General features: G+C 44.5%; 1 protein-coding gene across 4 annotated transcripts in view; it reads right to left on the bottom strand.

Moving 5' to 3' along the window:
* RPGRIP1L (RPGRIP1 like) overlaps positions 1-24,549 on the bottom strand; it is a 673,080-nt gene that overhangs the window by 578,786 nt on the left and 69,745 nt on the right. For all 4 annotated transcript variants that reach the window (XM_085639033.1, XM_085639032.1, XM_085639035.1 and 1 more), the window contains exon 4: positions 20,484-20,779. In XM_085639033.1, coding sequence (XP_085495159.1) covers positions 20,484-20,779 — 296 coding nt within the window. The remainder of the gene's footprint in view (positions 1-20,483; positions 20,780-24,549) is intronic.

The raw sequence follows: 24,549 nt of genomic DNA, 5'->3' as shown, positions 1-24,549 counted from the left end.
TAAATGTGTTTGATTTCTCTGCATGAATTTTTTTTGCAAATGGTGTAATAATAGCAGTATATTTGTTTTTTGAGTGTCAAAAACTTTTTGCATTGGTGCTCGATGTGTATTTTGTTGTCTTGTGAGTAATTTGTTTTTTTTTCTTCTTTCTAGTTTGATATCGTTGGTTTTTGCTGTGTCACTGCAGAGTTGGTTTCTGGTGAGTGCAGCTGTCTCTTGTAATTGGATTGTATAGTTTTTGAGTACATTGATCTTTGTGATAAAGGTAAACATTTCTTTACTTACTTGGTTTGCACATTGTGGGTTGTTGTTGACTTGTTTGTGCAGTCTTCTATCTTAGTAAGTATAATGGCTAGCCGCAGGATTACTGCTCAGCAGGTTGTTGGTTTGCTGTTTGAGTCTTCCTCTGACCATGGTTCAGAGACTGACTCTGCATCTGAGGGAGAGGAGGCAGGGGACGATTCTGGCAGTGAGTTGTCTCTCCGTATGGAGTCATCGGATGATGAAGATACTCTTAGTGCGGATGAAGTGCCTGTGTTAGAGGAGGAGACTGATGTGCCGATAGTGCGGCAAGAGGCATCTGGGCTGCAGCCTGGGACTGCAAGGCTTCCCGTCGGTGTAGTGCGGCAAGAGGCTTCTGGGCTGCAGCCTGCGGCTGCAAGGCTTCCCGTTGGTGTAGTGCGGCAAGAGGCATTTGGGCTGCAGGCTGGGGCTGCAAGGCTTCCCCTTGAAAGTGATGACCTCTGGGTTGCCCCTGGCATGGTGCAGCCGGCATTGCCAGAGTTTACTGGTGTTCCAGGGTCTAGAGTGAATACTGAAAACTTTTTGCCGGTAAATTTTTTTCAGTTGTTTATGGACGATGTGTTTTTGGCAGAGATTGTTGAGCAGACTAATTTGTATGCCGAACAGTTTTTGAGGGACAACAGTGCCAGTCTTAAGCCACACTCTAGAGCTACCCGGTGGACTCCCACAAATGTTGAAGAGATGAAGAAGTTCTTGGGTTTAACTTTTTTGATGGGCTTGCTAAGGAAGCCATCAATGTCTTCATATTGGTCTAGCAGTCCCTTGATGGCAACGTCTATTTTTCCGGCAGTCATGAGTCGTGACAGGTATTTGCTTCTGCTTCGGATGATGCACTTTGTTGATAATGGTTTAGCGTTGCCACGAGATCACCCTGACTGTGACCGTCTTTTTAAGATTAGGCCTGTCCTTGATCACTTTGTTGATCGATTTTCTGAGATTTATGCCCCTGGTAGAGAAATTGCAGTGGATGAGTCTTTGGTGTTGTTCAAGGGCCGCTTGATTTTTAGGCAATACATTCCTAGTAAGAGGGCACGCTATGGAATAAAGCTGTATATGCTGTGTGACAGTAGGACTGGATATGTCTCTAATTTCAGGGTGTACACCGGTAAGGAATCTAGGTTTAACCTCCCTGGTTGTCCGTCCACTTTTGGAGTGACTGAGAAAATTGTTTGGGAACTTGGTAGAGGATTTTTTAACAAAGGCCACCATTTATATGTAGATAACTTCTACACTGGTGTGCGGTTGTTCAGGGAATTGGCCAAAGTGGACACTGTTGCTTGTGGCACAATCCGCTCTAACCGTAAAGGTTTCCCGAAAGAACTTGTTTGTCAAAAGCTTGTGCGGGGACAGTGCAGTGCGTTGCGTTGCCAGGAGCTTCTTGCTGTGAAGTTTACAGACAGGAGAGATGTCTACATGCTGACTACCATCCATGATGAAAGCACTGCACCTGTGACTGTTTGGGGTCAGGTCGCTGAAGCGCGCAAACCTGTGTGCATTTTAGACTATAATAGGCACATGGGTGGTGTTGACAGAGTAGATCAGAGGTTGGAACCTTACACTGCTCTTCGTAAGGCTTACATTTGGTACAAGAAGTTGGCTATCCATCTTTTCCACTTGGCAATGTTTAATGCTTTTGTTGTGTTCCAGGGTTCTTGCCCTGAGTCTAAGATGACTTTTGCTAAGTTTCAGGAGTCTGTAATAGGCAGCCTTGTTGTAGTGGAACAGGCAAGTGTTCCTAGAGTTGGAGTGGTGGAGGATGTTGCTAGATTGAAAGAACGCCACTTTCCAGATCACATTGCTCCCACACCCGCAAAAGATTTTCCCAGTAGGAGATGTAGAGTCTGTTGGCGAAGAGGTTCGCGGAAGGAGAGTCGTATGTACTGCCCCGACTGTCCCTCTCATCCTGCACTGTGTCTCCCAGCTTGTTTCAGAGCGTACCACACGCGAAAGAATTTTTGGGAGCATTCATGAGTGGTAAAGTGAACTGCCTGGTCTGTATTCTTTGGAAAATTTGATTCTGTTTCAAGGTTGGTGTTAGTGCAATGTATTTAGTTGCTGATTTTCTGTTAGAAGATTTGTATCTATTTGCAATTTGTTTGTGTTTTTATTTTTTTCTAAAAAAATCCTAAATGTGATGGCGGTGTGTGTAGGCTTGCGCTTGGCTGTTGGTGTGTTTGGACTGGCACTTGGTTGGTGGTGTGCGTGGAATGGTGATTGGCTGGCGGTGTGCGTGGACTGGCGGTGTGCATGGACTGGCGGTGTGCGTGGACTGGTGCGTGGCTGGGGGTGTGCGTGGACTGGAGCTTGGCTGGCGGTGTGCGTGGAATGGTGCTTGGCTGGCGGTGTGCGTGGACTGGTACTTGGCTGGCGGTGTGCGTGGACTGGTGGTGTGTGCGGACTGGTGTTTGGCTGGTGGTGTCCGTGGACTGGAGCTTGGCTGGTGGTGTGCGTGGACTGGAGCTTGGCTGGCGGTGTGCGTGGAATGGTGCTTGGCTGGCGGTGTGCGTGGACTGGTACTTGGCTGGCGGTGTGCGTGGACTGGTGGTGTGTGCGGACTGGTGCTTGGCTGGTGGTGTCCGTGGACTGGAGCTTGGCTGGCGGTGTAGGTGGATTGGCGATTGGCTGCCGGTGTGCCTGAACTGGCGATTGGCTGGCGGTGTGCCTGGACTGGCGCTTGGCTAGCGGTGTGCGTGGACTGGCGCTTGGCTAGCGGTGTGTGTGGACTGGTGCTCGGCTGGCTGTGTGTGAGTAGTGACTTTCTGCTGGTCACTACACACACTGCTAGCTGAGTGCCACTCCACGCAATCCTTCAGCCTGTGTAGTTGCTGTGTCTGGATTGTGGGCGTGTGAAAGTGATGGGCCCTTGAATGGCGCTGTGTACTGGTGTGAGTTTTGTTATGTGATGGGCCCGCGGCTGGCGGTGTGAATGGTTTGGTATGACACGTATGAAAGGTGTATGAATAGCCTGTAAAGAGGTTGGTGCCTTGTCGTGGCTTTACAGCTCACGAGCTGTGAGTCAATGGTTCAGTTTCTCACCCTTTCAATTATTGCCAGTGCATTTCATTTCTGTGAAATCACTTGCTAATACAATTGTATATACTGAACCATCACTCACCCTCGTGCCAAATCCAACCAGTATGTGTGTGTGCTTGCGGATTAGATGGCTGTGCAGTAATATTTGTCTTTCTGAAGCAGGGTGTACCTTGTCCCTTTTTGGTGAATTATGAAATGTGTTGCTTTTGTGCCTGGTGGTGCGAATGGTCTTGTTTGTATCACGTATGAAAGGAGTGTGAATTGCCTGTAAAGTGGTTGGTGCCTTGACGTGGCTTTACAGCTCACGAGCTGCGAGTCATTGGTTTGGTTTTTTGTGAATTTAATTATTGACAGTGGATTTCATTTTTGTGAAATCTCTTGTTAATAAAATTTAATACACTGAACCATGACTCGCCCTCGTGCCAAATCCAACCAGTATGTGTGTGTGTTTGAGGAATAGATGGTTGTGCAGGAATCTTTGTCTTTAGTTTCTCTGCCAAGGTACACTTTCCATGCAAGAATAACCCACCAACTGTAGATATTGTCGAAAACCCATGGGAGTTCATGGTGATGTCTAACTTGTGAATTGAAAAAGATTTTTTATCCCCAATGTCCTGTAAACCTCAAAATGTCTGCCACATTTTCTTTGCAATATTATTCCAAAATTCTCACGCTGTAGTAACAATAGTTAATCTGGTTTTGCAAGGGGGGTCAATTTGGTTTTTGACCCGGTGCTCGGCGGCCATCTAGGGAAACCTACCAAACCCACGCATTTCTGAAAACTAGACACCCGGCGGCTTCCAGGGAGGTATGGCTTGCGTGGATCCCCCAACGTTTCCTTACCCAGAATCCCCTGCAAACCTCAATTTTTATTGAAAAAAATCACTTTTTTCACACATTTTGGGGTGGGAAAGTTGTGGCATCACCGGGCTCACACAAATTTACCACCACCCAGCGTTCCCCCAGGTCTCCCGGTAAAAATGGTGGCTCACTTGTGTGGGAGGCCCAAGTACCCGCGGCAGGCAAGGGCCCCAAACGTAGTGAGGCGACATTTGGGATAGGCAATGTTGATGTCGCCTCACTACGTTTTGGGCCCTAGCCTGCCGCGGGTACTTGGGCCTCCCACACAAGTGAGGCACCATTTTTACCGGGAGACCTGGGGGAACGCTGGGTGGTTGTAAATTTGTGTGAGCCCGGTGATGCCACAACTTTCCCACCCCAAAATGTGTGAAAAAAGTGATTTTTTCAGCAAAAATTGAGGTTTGCAGGGGATTCTGGGTAAGGAAACGTTGGGGGATCCACGCAAGCCATACCTCCCTGGAAGCCGTCGGGTGTCTAGTTTTCAGAAATGCGTGGGTTTGGTAGGTTTCCCTAGATGGCCGCCGAGCACCGGGTCAAAAACCAAAGTGACCCCCCTTGCAAAACCAGGTGGTTTTGCGATAGGCCATTTTGATGTCGCCTCACTACGTTTTGGGCTCTTGCCTGCCGCGGGTACTTGGGCCTCCCACACAAGTGAGGCACCATTTTTACCGGGAGACCTGGGGGAAACGCTGGGTGGTGGTAAATTTGTGTGAGCCCGGTGATGCCACAACTTTCCCACCCCAAAATGTGTGAATAAAGTGATTTTTTCAGCAAAAATTGAGGTTTGCAGGGGATTCTGGGTAAGGAAACGTTGGGTGATCCACGCAAGCCATACCTCCCTGGAAGCCGCCGGGTGTCTAGTTTTCAGAAATGCGTGGGTTTGGTAGGTTTCCCTAGATGGCCGCCGAGCACCGGGTCAAAAACCAAAGTGACCCCCCTTGCAAAACCAGGTGGTTTTGCGATAGGCCATTTTGATGTCGCCTCACTACGTTTTGGGCCCTTGCCTGCCGCGGGTACTTGGGCCTCCCACACAAGTGAGGCACCATTTTTACCGGGAGACCTGGGGGAACGCTGGGTGGTGGTAAATTTGTGTGAGCCCGGTGATGCCACAACTTTCCCACCCCAAAATGTGTGAAAAAAGTGATTTTTTCAATAAAAATTGAGGTTTGCAGGGGATTCTGGGTAAGGAAACGTTGGGGGAACCACGCAAGCCATACCTCCCTGGAAGCCGCCGGGTGTCTAATTTTCAGAAATGTGTGGGTTTGGTAGGTTTCCCTATGTGCCGGCAGAACTAGGGTTCAAAAACTACAGCTAGTCACTTTGCCAAAAAAGGGTCATTTTTCACTGCAAAATTGAGGTGTGACCACGTTGCGTTTTGCGCCGTTTCCTGTCGCTGGCACTAGGCCGACCCGCACAAGTGAGGTACCATTTTTCTCGTAGGACTTTGGGGAACGCGGGGTGGGTGGAAATTTGTGGATCCACGCAGATTCCAGAACTTTCCATCCCAGAAATGTGGGGAAAATGTGTTTTTTTTGTCATATTTTTACGTTTGCAAGGGATTCTGGGTAACAGACCATGGTGGGAGGCAGTCAAGTCACCCCATCCTGGATTCCCCTGGGTGTCTAGTTTTCAAAAATGTATAGGTTTGCTAGGTTTCCCTAGGTGCCGGCAGGGCTAGGGTTCAAAAACTACAGCTAGTCACTTTGCCAAAAAGGGGTCATTTTTCACTGCAAAATTGAGGTGTGACCACGTTGCGTTTTGCGCCGTTTCCTGTCGCGGGGACTAGGCCGACCCGCACAAGTGAGGTACCATTTTTCTCGTAGGACTTTGGGGAACGCGGGGTGGGTGGAAATTTGTGGATCCACGCAGATTCCAGAACTTTCCATCCCAGAAATGTGGGGAAAATGTGTTTTTTTTGTCATATTTTTACGTTTGCAAGGGATTCTGGGTAACAGACCATGGTGGGAGGCAGTCAAGTCACCCCATCCTGGATTCCCCTGGGTGTCTAGTTTTCAAAAATGTATAGGTTTGCTAGGTTTCCCTAGGTGCCGGCAGTGCTAGGGTTCAAAAACTACAGCTAGTCACTTTGCCAAAAAGGGGTCATTTTTCACTGCAAAATTGAGGTGTGACCACGTTGCGTTTTGCGCCGTTTCCTGTCGCGGGGACTAGGCCGACCCGCACAAGTGAGGTACCATTTTTCTCGTAGGACTTTGGGGAACGCGGGGTGGGTGGAAATTTGTGGATCCACGCAGATTCCAGAACTTTCCATCCCAGAAATGTGGGGAAAATGTGTTTTTTTTGTCATATTTTTATGTTTGCAAGGGATTCTGGGTAACAGACCATGGTGGGAGGCAGTCAAGTCACCCCATCCTGGATTCCCCTGGGTGTCTAGTTTTCAAAAATGTATAGGTTTGCTAGGTTTCCCTAGGTGCCGGCAGGGCTAGGGTTCAAAAACTACAGCTAGTCACTTTGCCAAAAAGGGGTCATTTTTCACTGCAAAATTGAGGTGTGACCACGTTGCGTTTTGCGCCGTTTCCTGTCGCGGGCACTAGGCCGACACGCACAAGTGAGGTACCATTTTTCTCGTAGGACTTTGGGGAACGCGGGGTGGGTGGAAATTTGTGGATCCACGCAGATTCCAGAACTTTCCATCCCAGAAATGTGGGGAAAATGTGTTTTTTTTGTCATTTTTTTACATTTGCAAGGGATTCTGGGTAACAGACCATGGTGGGAGGCAGTCAAGTCACCCCATCCTGGATTCCCCTGGGTGTCTAGTTTACAAAAATGTATAGGTTTGCCTAGGTGCCGGCAGGGCTAGGGTTCAAAAACTACAGCTAGACTCTTCGCAAAAAAAGTGTAAATTTTCAGTGTGAAAATGTGGTGCGTTCACCTTAGGTTTTGAGCCACTTCCTGTCGTGGGCACTATGCCTACTCACACAAGTGAGGTACCATTTTTATCGGGAGACTTAGGGTAGTTCAGATTTGTAAAGCAACTGTTATTACCTATTGATTTTTGATGCATTTCTCCCTTCCAAATGAAAGACATTGTGTAAAAAAAAAAGTCATTTTGAAAAATGACCAATAATTGTCATGCAAGTATGAGTATTCCCAATTTCGAAAATGTGCAAATATGCACTGTTTCTAAACTCTGTAATTTGTTCCCATTTCAGAAATACATAGGTGTCTTTCATACCGATTTTTCCATGTATACATTTTCCCACAATAATTGCTATATACCCGGAACAAAAAAAAAAACATTACAAAATGCTGCTCAATTTTTTACTCTGGGTTCGTTGGGCTCTTTGTGAACCTACAAGTCCTATACATCCCCACAACCAGGAAGGTCCACCGGATGTAACGGTACATTGCTTTCAAAGAGATGTCCTAATTCGAAGAAGTTACAGGTGAAAACGTTGACTCAAAAGTCTGCTTTTTTCAACAAAGTTTTAATTTTTCCTATATTTACCTGTAAGTTTCTATAAAGAAACCTTGATGGATCTACACAAATGACCCCTTGCTGAATTCAGAATTTTGTCTACTTTTCAAAAATGTATAGCCTTCCAGGATCCATTATTGCTTTTCTACCCATTTCTACCATTATCTGGAAGGAGGTTCAAAGCACAAAAAATAGCAAAAATAGGGTATGTCCCAGAAAAATGTCAAAACTGTGAAAAAAATGTTGGATTTCTGACAAAAAACTGTCATTCCCTATAAGCTGGAGAAATTGTGATTTCAGCCCCACAAACCCTTTTTTGATATCATTTGCAGAGAAAAACCCAGACGCTTTCATTTGCAGCCACTTTTCCCCATTTTTCACAAAAAAAACAAAATGTTGCTGTATTTTGGCTAATTTCTGGGAACCCTCTAGGAGAATCCACAAACCCTGGGTACCTTTAGAATCCCCATGATGTTGGAAGAAAAGGACGCAAATTTGGCGTGGATACCTAATGTGGTCAAAAAGTTACAGGGGCCTAAGCGCGCACTACCCCAAATAGCCCAAAAAAGGCTTAGCACAGGAGGGGAAAAGGCCTAGCAGCGAAGGGGTTAAACAACAAAAGTGACTGCCAGCCCACTAAGATGCCCAGTTCTTTTTGTAATAGGCAAGCAAATTGCAAAAGCACAAGGTTTTAAGCTTTGCACACTTGCATTTTTTCTAAGCAAAAAAGTGTATACAGCACAGTGCTAATGCTTTCAGGTGGCATGTTGTATTTAGTTCAAATAGTAATGCCTCTGCCCGCCATCCTGAAAATAAAATAGGATTATCCCAGCTCAAAGTAAATAGCAAACTGGGGCATGTAAATAGCATTTGGGGTTAAGTAGGAAGATGCAGATCACAATATTTGCCCCTTGTTGAAGGTAGAGCCAAAACACATTCAACAGCTGGGCAGTACAATCTTTAAGGTAACAGTATAAGAGATGTCACGGAGAACAAACTTTTTTAACTTAAATTTAAAGACAGTGAGGGATCTTATAAATCTCCCAAAGCTGCTCAATAACACGAGTCAATTGCTTTAAGTGTATCGTCACCTGTTGTCATACATTGTTTGGAACTGGATAACTCGCACTTCAGAAATATTACTGTGACTCTTACGATTTAGAAGTGAGAAAAAACTTGAGGAAATGGAAAGATTAAAGACAAACATTTTGGTACTTAGGTGAGAGAGAAGAGGATGGCCCTCATACATTTCCATTTAATTACTTCCAGAACTTCCATGAGTTGCCTGAGATGTTGGTTGACACAAATGCATTATGTTTGAGGTCCAGAGTAGAGAAACTGTCAGGAAGGTAAGTACAGTTAAACGGATTTCAACTGTGTATGCATTCAACACTTTTGGTGTTGTGTGCAAACTGTACTTTTCATTTGGTAATTCTCAAGAGGCCTATGTAACTGCCAAATAACGTAGTAGATTTAGGGACCAATTTAGACCTTGGCTCATCCATCAGATTCAAGGAGGATATTATGTCTCTCACCTGAATGGCCTATGGCCCGTCAAAATGAGAGCTCACTGCTGGCCCAGCAGCGATCTCTGTGGCCTCACAGGAAAGGCAGTCATCGCAGTTCCTCTTCAGGCAAGAGCCGCCGCCTGGTAGGAAGTCATTCACCGAGCCTCTTTTGCTTTTCAGAAACAAACTCCCAAAACTGAAGTTTGTTCCTGAAAAACGAAAAAATGATTTATGCCCGCATTCTAGGAGTATGCAACCAGGGTGTGGTGCTCATTCTGATTTTTTCTGTCCATGACCACCAGGTTTTTCCTGGCAGTGACATAAAGAGAAAAATAAGACAACAGACTGTCCGCTCTAGGGTGGGTGGAGTGATGTCTTTATTTTGACGGCCTCTAGTCCATCAGGCCGTCTGAATAGGTTTTCAAGTGGCAGATCATCAGGGGTCATCGATTTCCGAAAATAGATCGGGAGGTCTGAGGGTTGAGTGGATAGGGTACTCCATCACATTTTTGATGGATTGCTCTGTCCTTCAAACTCTATATCAAGACTCAAGCCATGTTTCATCTTCAAAATAGAATTCCTGTTGATGTCCTCTATGATCAACCTTTCATTAAAAGAGATACAGGGGTTCTACGTCAAACCAGTCAATTCACCTTCATTGCACAAAAACCACCAACAGCTCTTTTTCACACAGCTTACCCAAACTATTGCATACATGAGTTCTTGCCCAGTACTTTCCATGTCTGAATTTCTAAGCAATAGTACTAGCAGAGGTGACATTTTTGGCAAATTTCTCCTGAATCTGAATGCCACTTGGAAGTGGAAGTCCCCGTGAAAGTAGTAGGTCCTTAAAAAGCCTCCAAAGAAACAGTTACTTACTTATAGTCCTAGTTCTGCATCGTAGAATCTGGAATAAATTTAAAAAATGCTAGAATAATTCCCTGCCGTGTGCATGCTCCCCGGAGCACTTTTCACTGATGTATTGTCCGTTGAAATTTCACACAGGATGTCAGTGTCCACCTGTCCTTATGATGAGCAACAGAATGTAATAGCCTGTCAGGGGCTAGGTTTTCTTCCTCTAAATCTACTGATGACCCGTAATGAGTAGTTTCAAGCCTGCAGTGCAGCATCTGATGTGCAAGCAAAGGTGTGTGCAGTTTAATAGGCTTTCATTGAAAGGTGAGAAAAAGCAGTCGCTCTCTTTAGGAGTTCAGAAGCTTCCTCTTCCCATGATGTACTCCATTTGTAGTTGCCTTACAGAGTCAGTTCTTTTTAACAGTAAGGTTGGTGAAAGAGTCATTTCATAAGAGCTTTCCAAGCTCAACTGTACTAGACCGGATAGGAGGTTGGGTCGTTTAGGAATTCAATGTGCATTGTAGGTTCTTCATTGATAGTCATAAACGCTAAAATAACAAGCGTAACAAGCTATTATTTTTTTAATTAACCAGAAGGCACCTATTGGGTAGCAGAAAAATATATATAAAATAGTTTTAAATGTAAAGTGAGTAGTTTAATACAAAGAGATTCTCTATTTAAAGAGTTTTATCAGAATTAACTTGTCCATCCTAGCATTCGCTTCAGTATCTGATTCAAAGCAACAGTGCCTCATTAAATTGTGGACTAATTTTCATGTTCCCGTCTTACATAAGTTAGCAACTTGTATATTCTTTAAATGAAATGAAAATGTATATAGCACCCGAAAGTGTCTAGGTGCTGAACCAGAAGGAAACCGGACTTTAAAGAAGAGTCCCGTTACTGATTTTAGAGATTTTCTGAAGGTCAGCGGATCAGTGTTACTTTTAATACTGAGGGGCAGAGAGTTCCATAGTGGAGCTGTACATACAACCACAAAACATCTGCCATCCCACGTGGATCTCTTGAATCTGGGGATGACAAGACTGACTGCATATGCTGATCGAAGAAGCCTGCTGGGAGTATAGCGCAGGAATTTCTTCTGGAAATAGTCTGGGCCTATGCTATTTAGGACTTGAAGGCGATAGATACACAAGGCCTTGAAATCGATGCGCTGCTTACTGGGAAGCCAATGAAGCTGGGCTAGTGTCTGAGAAATTGACCTGTATTTTGAAATGCCCAGCAATATCTGAGCTGCCGTGTTCTGTATGCTCTGGAGCTTGTTAAGGGATCTCTTCTCTACATTCAGAAACAGAGCATTGCAGTAGTCTAATTTGGAGGCTATGAGGTCTGTCACCACTGTTTTCCGCAGTTCGAACTGGATGAAGGGGAGGACCTTCCTGAGAAATTTCAGGGTAAAAAAAAGGTGGAGGTAATATGATTAATATGGTCTTTGAGGGACAGTTTGTTATCGAATAGTATTCCGAAGATTTTTTACCGTGGTAACTGGAGTGGGGAGTGTACCTAACTCCTGAGGCCATCAGTTTGGGGACCAAAAGGACAAATTCCTTCCAAGTAACAGAACTTCAGTTTTGGATGGACTTAGCTTTAAGCATTTTTTGCTCATCAATCTCCCCATATGTAGAATGCAGTCATGAAATCTGGCGGCCGCTACTTCTGGATCACTGATAACCGACACTACCATTTGGGTGTTGTCTGCATATGACACCAGTTCCAGACCATAAGATGTTATCAGGGCCGCCAGAGGTGTCACGTAAAGATCAAAAAAGGTAGGGCTTAATGCGGACCATTGTGGGACACCACATGGCAAAGAGGAGGGAGAGCTAAACCCTTCAAGGGCCACACACACTGTTCTCTTTCAGATAACAAAGATTTAAGAAAAGAGAGCACTTTATCCCTAATACCTAACAAAACTAGGCGGTCCAGAAGCAGGGAGTGATTGACAGTATCAAATGCAGCAGAAAGATCTAATAAAATCAGGGCAGCATACCCACCCATATCAAGAATCTGTCTACTTTCCTAAGAGGCGAAGATCAAGGCTAATTCTGTACTATGGTGGCTTCTGAAGCCGAACTGGGAGGCATCCAAAAGGTTGTTTTCTTTTATACAAGACGTGAGTTCTAAATTGATTGGTTTTTCCAATATCTTAGCCTGAAAAGGAAGTCATGATACCGGCCTGTAATTATTAAGCACTGTAGGATCAAGATTGGGTTTTTTAATGAATGGTAGAATGGATGCTTTTTCCTTTCTAGTGGAAAATGTCCAGTACTGACCATTTTATTAAAGAAGTCAGTAAGGACTGTGGCGGCAATCTCAGGCATTAGCTGCATTATTCTGGCTGGACAAGGATCACTTGGAGCACCTGATCCAATAGTTTTAAACAGCCTTAAAGTTTGTTCCGTAGTTAAAGATCAAAATGAGGTGAGCAACGTAGGTAGCTCTGTCCCTAAAGAGTTGTGCCTGACACCGACCCCTGAGTCTATGATGTTTCTCAGGGTGTCGGAAGTCAAAGCCTGTTGCAGATCAGAATCATGTATGCTAGCTGATTGAGGGTGCATTAAACGTTCTCCCACATCATTCGGTATGATCGAGTTACTACTGGCTAAAAAGGTGTTACAGACTCATTTGACTTTGTTTTGAAAGAAGGAGGCTAGGTTGTTTACCAACTGATGACTGACCATGTTGTTTCTATTTTCAGGAAGTTTTGCCAGTTTTTTAACTGTAGCAAAGAGTTGCTCTGAGAAATTTCCTGTGAGGCATTAAAGACCTTCAAACAAAGACACTAAGGTTCGAGGTCACAATTTCTTTATTCAGCGAGAATAATGCTTTATTACCAGAGATGATGCACAAGCTTAATTTGTGCTTGTGGTTGCCGGTGGAGCCCAAGGGCACTCATTTTTGGAGACTGGCACTTATTTTTTATCATCAGATATTGACTGCGAACAAGACGGTTAAAAACAGACAAACAGGAAAGAAAGAGTAGGAGAAAGAGGAAAAAAAGCAGCACAAAGGGAAAAAGCTGAGCCGGCAAGACTGAGATAAAGAGGCAACTTTGGTATTGAATTAAATAGGTTGAGGTGAATTTAAGAGTTTGCAGCTTTGGTATTCGGCACTTTAATTTTTATTAGCACCACTGGAGCCGAGCTTTGGGCACCAGCACTCATTCTTTTACAAATTAAACACTGTGTACATAGTTACACAGTAAGTGCACTACACCTAGAGGTGAAGGAGGTATTTGTGGGTTCATAAAGGCAACACAATTACATAACAGTGCACAGTTACACTTCGAGTCAGATATTTAAAAAGAAGTTGGGCAGGTTGGAAAAGACAAAATAGAGGTGATTGCTCTGAGTCAATCAGGAATACAGTATCAGTGCAGGATGGGCAGGAAACTAAAGAGCTAGAAAATAGCTGTCATACCTGGCTGTTTTGGTCCAGTATGGCAACCAGAATGCCATTTGCATGCAGGTGTGTCGTAGGAACGCTGTAGGTGAGGCATGCTGCAGAAATTACATGCAAGGTCTTGAAGACTACTGCTAGCAAATTATGTGCTGCCCTGTATTTGTGTGAAGACACATGTTCTGGTGCCAGGAACATTGAGGCTAAAGATGTTCACCTGGCAAATTAAGTAACTTACGAGGGTAGGCCAACCAGATGACTAGCACAATCATTCATTTTGCTAATTACTATTGAAGCTTTTGGAAAACAATGTGAAGGAAAGTGCCATTTTTGTATGGTCACACCCCACTTTTTGCTTCAAATGCTGATGGTTATGACTATAATAGTGCACTAGAGTCAGCTGCTCAGACACCAGTCTCTGTGCTCTTTACCAAAACTATTATGTTCTACTTGGCAATCTCAAATTGGCAAAGAATGTACCCCTTATAAGTCCCTAGCATACAGTAGAAGGGGTGCCCAAGGTATAGGTGGTAAAGGGGTCCCCTAGGGCTGCAGCACGTCTGTGCCGTTCTGGGTGACCCAGACAAACTACTGACAGCAGGCCTGCCATTGCAGACTGCAGGAGCAGTGCAAACTGCTTGAACTCGACCATGCCCTCACCATGTGTGGCTCAGTCAATACACTGTCTTTAATATATGTTAGGCACCCCTAAGTAAGGCCTCCTCAGCCCAGGAGAGCGGGTGAATGATATTAAAGGTGTGGGCATACAAGTACAAGCCTATATGTTCCTACAGTGGCGTTCCCTATTGGAAACTCTCGAAGTTGACTGCTCCATTATGGTACCACTAAAATATTTCATGTTTGGTATCAAACGATGTCCTTTCTCACTGCTGGCACAGTTCTTGTGCCATGGGTGACCAGCATGCACCCAGGTGGCACCTGAGAAGTTGCCTACTTGGTTTATCCAGCTTCACTGTGCTCTGGCAGACCACCCCACACTTTCCTGTGCCTGCTGCCGCCTAGACAGGATTCTGACCTCCTGCCAGGGGGTGTGATCACTCCCAGGAGTCAGAAACAAAGGCTACTGGTCAGGAAGGTGGTCACAACTCCCTCCTCACAAGCAGGCTAGTGAATTGATACATCAAGGCGGTGAGCTTCATAGGCTGCACCGCCTCTGATATGCATCTGGACTGTCCCCCTGAAGAGGACACAGCCCTCTTCTTGCCCCGGGCCGATTAGGTTGAGTGGCGGGGCAGGACTCTTGACGAAGGTTTGACTATAGAGCTACCCCAATTAGCCCTACGATCCCCTGAGATTTGGAATTCATCCGAAGTTCGGATGGAATACCACGCATGACGGATTAATTAATCAGTCGATCAAACAAGGAGCAGCTACTCTGCCCTAGCATCAAAAAATAGAATAGGGAATCTCCTTTCTATCATCCAGGGAAGCCACTTTTGCCCTGAAGAAAGTCCTGGACCTTTATGGCCGTACTTGGACTGAAACATGTTGGCATTAGGGTCCTAGGACCATAACAATCCTACTAAGACCCCATTTTTAGTAATTTTATTAACCCAGACAGACACAATAATAAAGGGAAACTGGGGATCTGCCTGAGGTTTTTTATTGTTTAGCCCCCCTGGTCTATAATATCTTCAAAGAGCTCCCAACACTGTGGTTGAGCCCACCCCGACTTTTAGGCGTCGGGGTGACCCGATGATGAAGCATGACACCACTAGGATGTGTGAGGGTACCTAAATCTAAAGGAATTGCTTCCTTGCTCACCTATTGGTGAAGTTAATTTCTCCCTCACTAGATACTTCACGTCATTCCACTCACGTGCTTTGATACCGACCACTGGATGGCCAGTTGGAGTAAAATTATTTGTGTTATTGATTATATAGGGAGGTGTTACTCTGACCCAGAATCCTCTCCACACTTAAGGCAATGAAAATTTTTCAATAAGCCTATTGTATACATACCTTCGAGGGATTGCCCAAATCCAGGTGGTCCAGTGTTTTGTGGGAGTTGTAGTCTCGCCTTCCTTGAAGTTTCAGGCCACTACGTTACTCCTTTGGAACCAGTGAAGTTCCAGGAGCTTTTTGCTGTGCTTACTGCTGCTAAGGCTTGTTGGTCACCAATCCGGTAACCGACCCCAACACTTAATGCTGCATCTACAGAGAACACTGTGCAACCATCATCCGATGCCCGCAGCTGTGTACGTGTTGTGTTTTTGTATTTTGTTTTTTTGCATCACCGTGCAAGAGGTAAAAACCTCACCACCTGCGGCTCCCGTTCAGCACCAAGGGCAGCCAGAACAACTCTGCACCCGGACTCCACGGGCTAGGTAAAACTGATCTGATTGTTGTGGCCTGGTCCTTGGGCTCGCATGACCTTAACCCTATAAGGGTTCCACGTAACCCGACCTGCAAGTGACCAATTATCACTAGTGGTTTTTGCCACTGACCGCAATGTTATTTTGTCTCTGTATTTTACTGCACTGGTTTAATACTGCTTCAAAAATCTGTAACTTCAATTATATGCATGCTATTCTGTCCATTTGGTTCCTAATAAAAGATAAAAATACACTCTATTGTTATAAATTGGTGTTGGATTTCTCTCGAGTCATGTGAATTACTTATGGTCCGTGTTGGTACTCTGAAATGCTTAACACATGTTTTTCTAGTAAAGCCGGACCACTCTTTGCCACTCTACCCAGACTGAGTTAAGGATTTATTAGTGGGAATCCAAGGACCATCTTTAGGGTACTATGATAATATTACATGGTAAGGCTACCCAGCCATACCACATATTATTCCACTTTCCTACATGCTGTGGTGGATGTGTGAACATTCTGTCAACCACCAGGCTTCCTGTATCTTTTCACGGTGTACTACCAACACTCAAAGAACTACCTCTCCCACAATGCATTGCGATGGTTACCACCCTGTATGCTTTCCCATGCTGCCCTGAATACATGTCAGCTGACTTCTCATAGTATAAAGTCAGCCCACGCCCGTTATCAGGTGCTTGGCTTTCTTCATTAGTAGAACCACGCCCCTTTTCCTGCATGTTCGAGCCTGGATTGAGAAGCACCCCTGCCTGGACATTTAGTATCCAAGTTTTCCTCTCTCTGGGGGAACTTTTTCTACAGTGGTCGCCTTTCCCTTGATCTGGTAAATCCCTTTTCCTCTCTGCTGGCTGAGGACACGCTGGAATCTGCCTCTCCTTCTTCCTCTCGGCCGTGCGAGGCCGCGCTGCAGAGTGCCTTCCCTCTCCCCATTCACCTTCCTACGGACATCAGGCTGGTTCCGGAGTTCCTGGAAAAAAGCGCGAGGTAGCGCTGGAACTTGTTTTTGTTTGTTGGACTTGACGCGCTGACAACGCGCTAACAGTTAGGAAGTGCGCTAAGACGCGCTCCTGATTAATGAGCGAGAAGCCTCTCGTTAACTTTAAAACTCTTCTTTCTTTGGTCACGCTAAGTAGCGCTGTGCAGTTCTGGACGCGCGGAGTCGCGCTAACTGTTGCTTTTGAGGAAGAACTTCCGCTATGCATCTACGAGTATTAGAGCAGTTTGCTCGCAACTGAATTTGGAAAGCAGCGTGAAACGAACTGCCCATTGAACAAGGACCGTTCCTTCTTTCCATTATTTTTTCCTTTGGCCTGCCTTATTGAGGACCACGTTTTATCTGCTGAGTGATTGCCCTATTCTTCCACTGAATACTTTTGTTGGCTTTCCTCTCTCAACCAAGGACTTCTGACATGGTGAGGAGGGCTTAATCTACACTAACTCTCTTGCTTGCCTTTTTGTGGAACGCGAGCACCTAAGAAAGGAATCAGCCTCACCTCATCATTGGTTCCTAATACCTAGAGAGAGAGACCTGCTTAATACCCTCTACTGACATTGTTTTGGTGAGTTTGGGAAAGCATACACCTTACTACACATACGTATTCTAAGTCTCTATCTCTATCCCTAATTTTCCTGAGACTTATGCTTCGTCTGTTTATTTCATGCAGGTTTACCCTGTCTGTGGTCCCTCTTGCTGCCTGACTTCCTGGTGGTTGTTTTTGGTCTCTCCGCTCCAGGAGGATATCATTCTACCCTCTGTGAGCTTAGCGACTAGAGGTGGATATACCCTCCGGGAGTGGTTAGACAATCTCTTCGCTCCCGTGGATACTGGTTTTGCTGGTCTGGAACAAGGAATCTCGACACATTCCACACATGGTAACTAAATATGTAGCAGTAGTATACATCAATGTAAAACAATACACTGATGGTTCTGGCAGAGGGAAGTAACTTAAACATCAGATGCAAACAGGACAGGGTCTAGTTGAGAATATAGTGCTTTGGAGGTGAAGTACAATACATTGATTTTAGAATATTTGAGCATGAGTGAATGGAGAGACACCAATAGGTCGAGTGATGTTGGCCAAATCAGAGATATGGGGACTACATTCAATGGAAAACTAGACAAGACTTGAGTGATGTCAGTGTAGAGGTGATAAACGAAGCCGAATAAAGTGATTACATCCACTAGGGCAGTGGAATATAGTAAGAAGGATGGAGGCTTGAGGCGGCAATAGGTAGAGGTTTACGGAGGAGGCTCCCCGGCTGGTAGAAACAGAGTGGTCATCACTACTGCAGTAGCAGAATCTGTCTAGTGTTGCCTGTGATGTTCACTGAGGCAAGTGTTATGTACAGTGCTGGGTGGCCAATGGTGTTGATCACCAAAGACAGGGCGAGCAGGATACGTACAGGCCGTTATGATGTACACAAGCAATAAAGACAGGTGTTCGAGAAGGAGTCGTTTCAGTAGAATTGAGGTTTACGAACCAGGCTGTGGCGGGAATAAGTAGGTTACCCCACAAGAGACAACAAATAAACTGGCTCAGTACAAGTTGTTCAAACATTTTTGAAAAAAAAAAATGCTAACTGTGGCAATAAGTCTTTTTTAGCAGAGGCAGAACACAAGCAGTTTGGAAGTACAGAAGAAGGTGAGAAAGATGCGACTGAATAGAGAGGTATCATGAGAGAACCAAAGCGGGGAGGACCAGATCCCTCCTGCCAGGAGAGCGAGATGGTAATTTGGGGGCTGAAGGAGCACAGACCAGATTTGTGGATGTCAATATGGGGATTAGATGGACAGGAGTAGTCGGTGAAAATGATAGGAGCTAGGGAAGTGAGAGAAGGAAATTTAAGGCGTTTGGAAGAGGGAGCAAGGTCCAGTGAGCATCACTTGATTAGTGATTATAACGGAGTAATGATCATTCAGAAGGTGGTGAGTAAGAGAAGAGAATATATGATCCAGGCTGGGTATTGGGAGTAGATGAGCGAAGTGTATTTTGTAGGGTCAAGAGCCAATGAGAAACTAGGAGGTCCAACTTATAGCCTGCCAGGTGGTCAGGGGTACGGGTCTTCCTCCACTTACCACACGCATGTGTCTAAAGACTGCAAACGGATGGGGTGATCCAGGGTTCAGGGCAGGGAGAACTTGACGAAATGAGAGAGCAGCCAGTGAGAACTGAACGCTTACAGGAGAGAGCTGTTAAAAAAGGTACAGTAAGCAGTCTTTATGAGTGAGGCCAGGTTACTATCGATCTGGTCAACATAGACAGTAATGGAACTGGTTTTTATATTTTCTTGAAAAGATGGGTTATAGTAGTCGGTTTTAAAAAAAGGTGGACAATTTGCAACCATGTGCATTAGGTCAGGAGGTGTAGCGTTTATGGGACATCAGTGATATAAGGTATAGAAGAACAAACTAGGGTTGAAGGGATTTGCTAGTGCGTGGAACGGGGAAGAGAGAGTAGTAATAAAAGAGTGGTCAGAGAAAAGCTGCAAAGAAGAGCATACCCTGCTAGGTTTTTCACTGAAGTTTAGTCTCCAACTATTAGGACGGATGGAGAGATGAGAGGGTGGAAGAGGTAATGAACGCCATAGAGCTTGTCAAAGAATGACCCTCTGTAACTGGAAAGGCGATAAAAGATCAGAAGGTATGCCCCATTGGTTAGGGAGATCCGTTAAGGGCGGGGTTTGGTCACTGTGTAGTAGTTGTTGTTAGTGATTTACTGAGGAGGCCTTTTCCCCGCCACAGTGGGATGAGCATGGTGTGTGGATAAACCTGGCCTGGTGCGCAACAAGGGCAGCTGATGTCTCAGTGTGGCCAGGGTTTAACCAAATGTCTGTGATCACTGAAGAGGGACAGACTGCCACAGCCAAAATGTCCCTGGTTATGTCTGGTGTGGTCTCATATTGATTTGGCATTCTGAGTACAAAGCCAGGCAGGTTTAGAGGTGAGCTAGCAGTCTGAGTGAGCCAACGTTTGTTGATGTGTAGTGGAAGGTTCTGGTCATGGATGGGGAAGGGGGGCACACAGTAAAAAGATGGGACCGGTAGTAGGCAAGAGTATGGCTGGTGGTAGGCAGGAATATGGCTGGTGGTAGGCAGGAGTATGGCTGGTGGTAGGCAGGAGTATGGCTGGTGGTAGGCAGGAGTATGGCTGGTGGTAGGCAGGAGTATGGCTGGTGGTAGGCAGGAGTATGGCTGGTGGTAGGCCGGAGTATGGCTGGTGGTAGGCCGGAGTATGGCTGGTGGTAGGCAGGAGTATGGCTGGTGGTAGGCAGGAGTATGGCGGTAATGAATGTAAGCTCATTTTAGGAAGTCATTTGCTTTAGCGTAAGAAATTCCCAGAGATGTTTCCAGAGAAGCGCCATTACACTGAATTCGTTGGCTGTGAGATCGCTTGGCCCTCATTATGTTTAAGTTTCTCAAGAGTTCAGCACATAAACTGTAGGTTTTAGGCTTCTCTCGACAAGAACTATGAAAGGTGTGACCTGTCCTCTTCCTTTCATTATTTACACACATAATAGAGAGAAATAGTGCTAATATTTCCAGAGCTGATCCTGAGCCTCGTGCACATATGTCTTTCATAACTGCATTGACAATATCTCAAATTCAAAACCTCAATGGGTGGCTCCGCAACAAACTAAAAAAAACTGCCCCCAAAAAAAGTGACTGCCCCATAAAGTTAATTACAAAACATGTATAGACAGTGACGTGCTATGTATACCTTTGCGCATGCTCTCCTGCATCACGACATTCTCAGTAACTTTTCGGACACCTGAGTTTATCCGAGACTGCACATGATCGTAAGGTGTGTTTCTACTGCCCTGGACCTGGAGCTGCTGTTTGGTAGAAATTAATCGATTTTGGAGACTTTCGTTTTGCTTCTCAAGTTCACGGATTTTTTCTTGCTGCTGCTCAATCATTTCTTCCAGCTCCACGTTCCGTGATGCCCGCTTGGGGTCGCTGCCGGCCTGCTCGCTCTTCTTGTCTTTAACAAGGCGTATTAACTTGGTGGCCATTCTAGGGGAACATAATAAAAAAAAGATGAAAAGGAATGTGAAAAGTCAGCATTAAAAAAGCCTTCTGTTGAAAGGGACATAATCACTGTGAAGACTCCAGTGCAGAACCTGAATAATAAATTTTAGGTTTTGATATAACTATTACTGCCTGTGAAGAACCCTTTGAAGATAATTGAAACCACTGGGCAGCAATCTGGTTTATAACACTGACAAATAACAGTTTCCTAGGGCTTATCATTTAGGGTTAGTAAAGAGAAGGCACATATTTACTCCATGTGCTCCAGTAACATCATTTTAACACATGAGACTATATAAAACACTTCGAGCTGTCAAGTACAGTTCTAGAAGTAAAATATGGCCAGTTAAGAATAAAGCCTAGTTATTATCCAATAATAAATCCACCATATTGCAACAGTGAATACATGAACATCTGTAGGTTTTCTCATAGAATAAATAACGAGTTTAATGTTTGCTCCAATAAAAGGTTTTATTTTTCCTAGAATTAAAAAAAAAAATGAATTTAAATGTTAAACCCAATAAATGGGTACATTTTTCTTGTAGGGTTCAAATAATGCATGCAATGCTAAAATCAATACAAGAATGTATTTCGTCTACAAGAATCGATTCATGGTAACACGTGCTGTTTATTAATTATATGCATTTATACATGCCTATTTACGCATTTCCATCGCATCTTTTTAAACTAAAACTTCCTTTGTTCTATATATTTTTTTTGGGGGCCTTCACAACAACTGGCAAAAGAAAAATAGGGATGCAGTGTGTGCGAATGTGAGGTAATGTGTAAGAAATGCCTACGAGTAAATGGAAAAAACTTGGGAGCACCGAGATAAAAAGGTGGCTTTGAAGAGCAAGACAAGTTCAAGACCTTACAAAATTAGTCGCACATCTTCAAAAGCTGTATCTGGTTTACACTGAATGTATTTGTGCAGCAGCCCTGTCAGCAGAAGGAAAATAAAGACACACTTCATTTATTTCAAGAGGTTTGCTTGATTTTGAGCGTGATAGCTGTCAAAAGCTGAAGGAAAAGGAGAAAAGTCTAACCACATAAAACTTAAAAGCTTTGTAATGTCACGGAATAATATGTGTGACATATCTTCAAAGAGCACGAATTACAGAAAATGCTTGGTATACTGAGATTACCGTTTATCTGATGATTGAAAAGAGATGTGCACAGTCATGGCTAAGACGAAAATGGACTGAAAAAAATGCATCTCGCGCATTGGCTGAATAGATCAATAAACGGAAAGTAAAAACGCAACATCTAGGAAATTCCCGTTTGTCGAGTCGTCCATAGCAGACGACAAACTAGGATGTAAGCACTCACTTTAAAAAACTATTGGGGCATTATTGACACCCGATCGCCGCATCCTGCACATTCAGGAAGGTGAACAGAATAAAGATTCAAGCCCCCACAGAATCCTGCTGACATTCGGCATCCTACACAAGGCTGCAATCAGAAACAGCACTAAAGTGAGATAGAGGAGAATAGTTCTGAAGAAAAGGAGTATATCCATACCATCAAAAGCTGATGTGGTTTATGAAGACGTCGGTGTAACCATAGGGTCAATACTTGTAGCTTAGGTTATGTAGAATGCGTTCCTTCGGTACGGGTAACCAACCATTTTTCTGTTGAAATGGGTTTCCTTCCATTGCCCAGTTTGTGAATTCCCGAGTAAAGATAAACTCCTCCTTCACGTTCCCTGGGTGACTTCAACCTTCCAGACAATGCAAGCCCAAAAAAAGCAAGAGGCCGCCTCATCGATACACTCAACGTGGTACAGTAAGTCACCCAGTCAACAAGGCTTCAAATGTCACATCTTCAACATCGTCTTTTTAACCCCTTCGGTGCTCATGACGGAACGGTTCCGTCATGAGCCACGGTTGAGCTGTGCTCATGACGGAACCGTTCCGTCATGACCACGCCCGCGCAAGAAACCGTCAGCACAGCGGCGGAATTTGCGCAGCATGGAAGGGGTTAACATCACCAGAAATCCAATGCAAACCATCCATACTCCTGGACTAGACAACCACCTCGACATCCCGTTCAACCTGCAACAGCGGCCAACCCAAAAGAGAAGAACAAACCTACAGATCCATCAAAGACTTTACCGTCAACTAACTGAGGAACAAACTCATCTCTCGCTCTACCAAATCCAGATCTGATGCCAACATTCTAAACCACTTTAAATGCTTCTGTGGAAAACTATGTAAAAGTCCACACAAAAGCAAAAACACACAAAGTGCGAGTCAAAACCTTCAGGACCTTGGTACTATAGATTTGACAACAAGCAGATCAATCGTCATATAAGCAAAAACAAAGTAATATACCAACCCCATCAATGAAACCACCAACAGAAGCAGAAGAGCTTTCAAGGCAATCAGGCCCATGCCAAGCCCACCTATACAACACTTCGCAGACAAGAGCAATGTCATCAACCTTTTATTAAGTGAACAACTAGACAAGATTCAACAGCACATCAATAAAACCACACCTGCTTCTACTTATATGCCATCCCTTTCTCGTGGAATGCCACAATGGTTATTTCTCAAAGCCCGGTCTCCCACAAATTTCTTTATCTGACATAATCAACTCCCTCAAAGCCACTTCCTATGAAGATGATGTCTCACCCTTGTCCTTCATCAAAACTCTCTCTGGGAAAGCTTAACACCTCTCTCACTCAAGACCTCACCCAGAAGGTCTCAAGAGAGACCAGCTCCTCTCACTCCTAAAGAAATCTAGATTAGACCCCGATGACCATATCAACCACTGGCTCATTACTCACCTACTCTTCGTTGGCAGGATCGTTGATAAAACAGGCTACTCTCAACCCCAGATCACATCAATGCTAGTTATCATCAATTGCATGATTACCTAGGAACTGCTGAGTCTGCTGCTGAAACCTCAGTGGCAAGACTCACAAAGAATGGGCTGTGGCTGCCACTATATACCTCAAAAATAAGATCGAGATCGTAGACAATACATCTAAGGCATATGAGAAAGAATTTCCTGCTAGGTGACCGCAAGAGATTTGGAAGATGGTATGCATTCCCAATAAGAAACTCTGGTCTAGGGGTCATTGATGGTGGTAATAGCTCAATACTTGTGAAGCGCCCCAAAGGAGAAACTTCACATTAGTGACTGTAAACATATTAATTTCCAGCATATGAACATAAAAACCCAGGGGTGAAGGAAGAACCTAAAAGTGATTAAAAAGAGCTTTGTCACTTAAGATCAGTGCATCTATTTGGTTTCCAACTGGGCTTCATGTGGTAGAAGGCGATAAGACCCAGATCCAAGGTGCCCGAGATTTCCTGAATTCCAGATGTGGAGAAGGACTTTACCTAGATCACTGTGGCTCCACCATGTTGACAACATGCTTTGAGATTTCTACTTAGTTTAATTTCACCTGCCTGTATTTGGTGAAAGTGAGGAAAGTCTGTTCTCTTTCTTTCTATTATACTTTGTGTCATATTTTCTCTTTTTTGACTCACTTTTCCTCATGGCCCCTTAAGCTCCCCTTCTTTTTCTACTTGTGGGTGGGGCTCTATAACGTTTAATGCTGGAGTTGATATGCCCCAGGCATACAATCTTGATTGAACATGGGACACATTAATGGCGACTGAGCAGGATGGGTTTCCTTTATTATGCAGTTACTCAATAAAATATATGTAAACTAACCATAGTCATAAAAAAACAAATTAGTGACAGTAATGTATATTTCACTGAACTCCACCATAATATTGCAATTT

Source organism: Triturus cristatus, chromosome 12, assembly GCF_964204655.1.
Source record: "Triturus cristatus chromosome 12, aTriCri1.1, whole genome shotgun sequence".
Taxonomy (NCBI): Eukaryota; Metazoa; Chordata; class Amphibia; order Caudata; family Salamandridae; genus Triturus; species Triturus cristatus.
The sequence above is the reverse complement of the archived record's forward strand: the minus strand, read 5'-3'. Positions and strand labels throughout refer to the sequence as shown.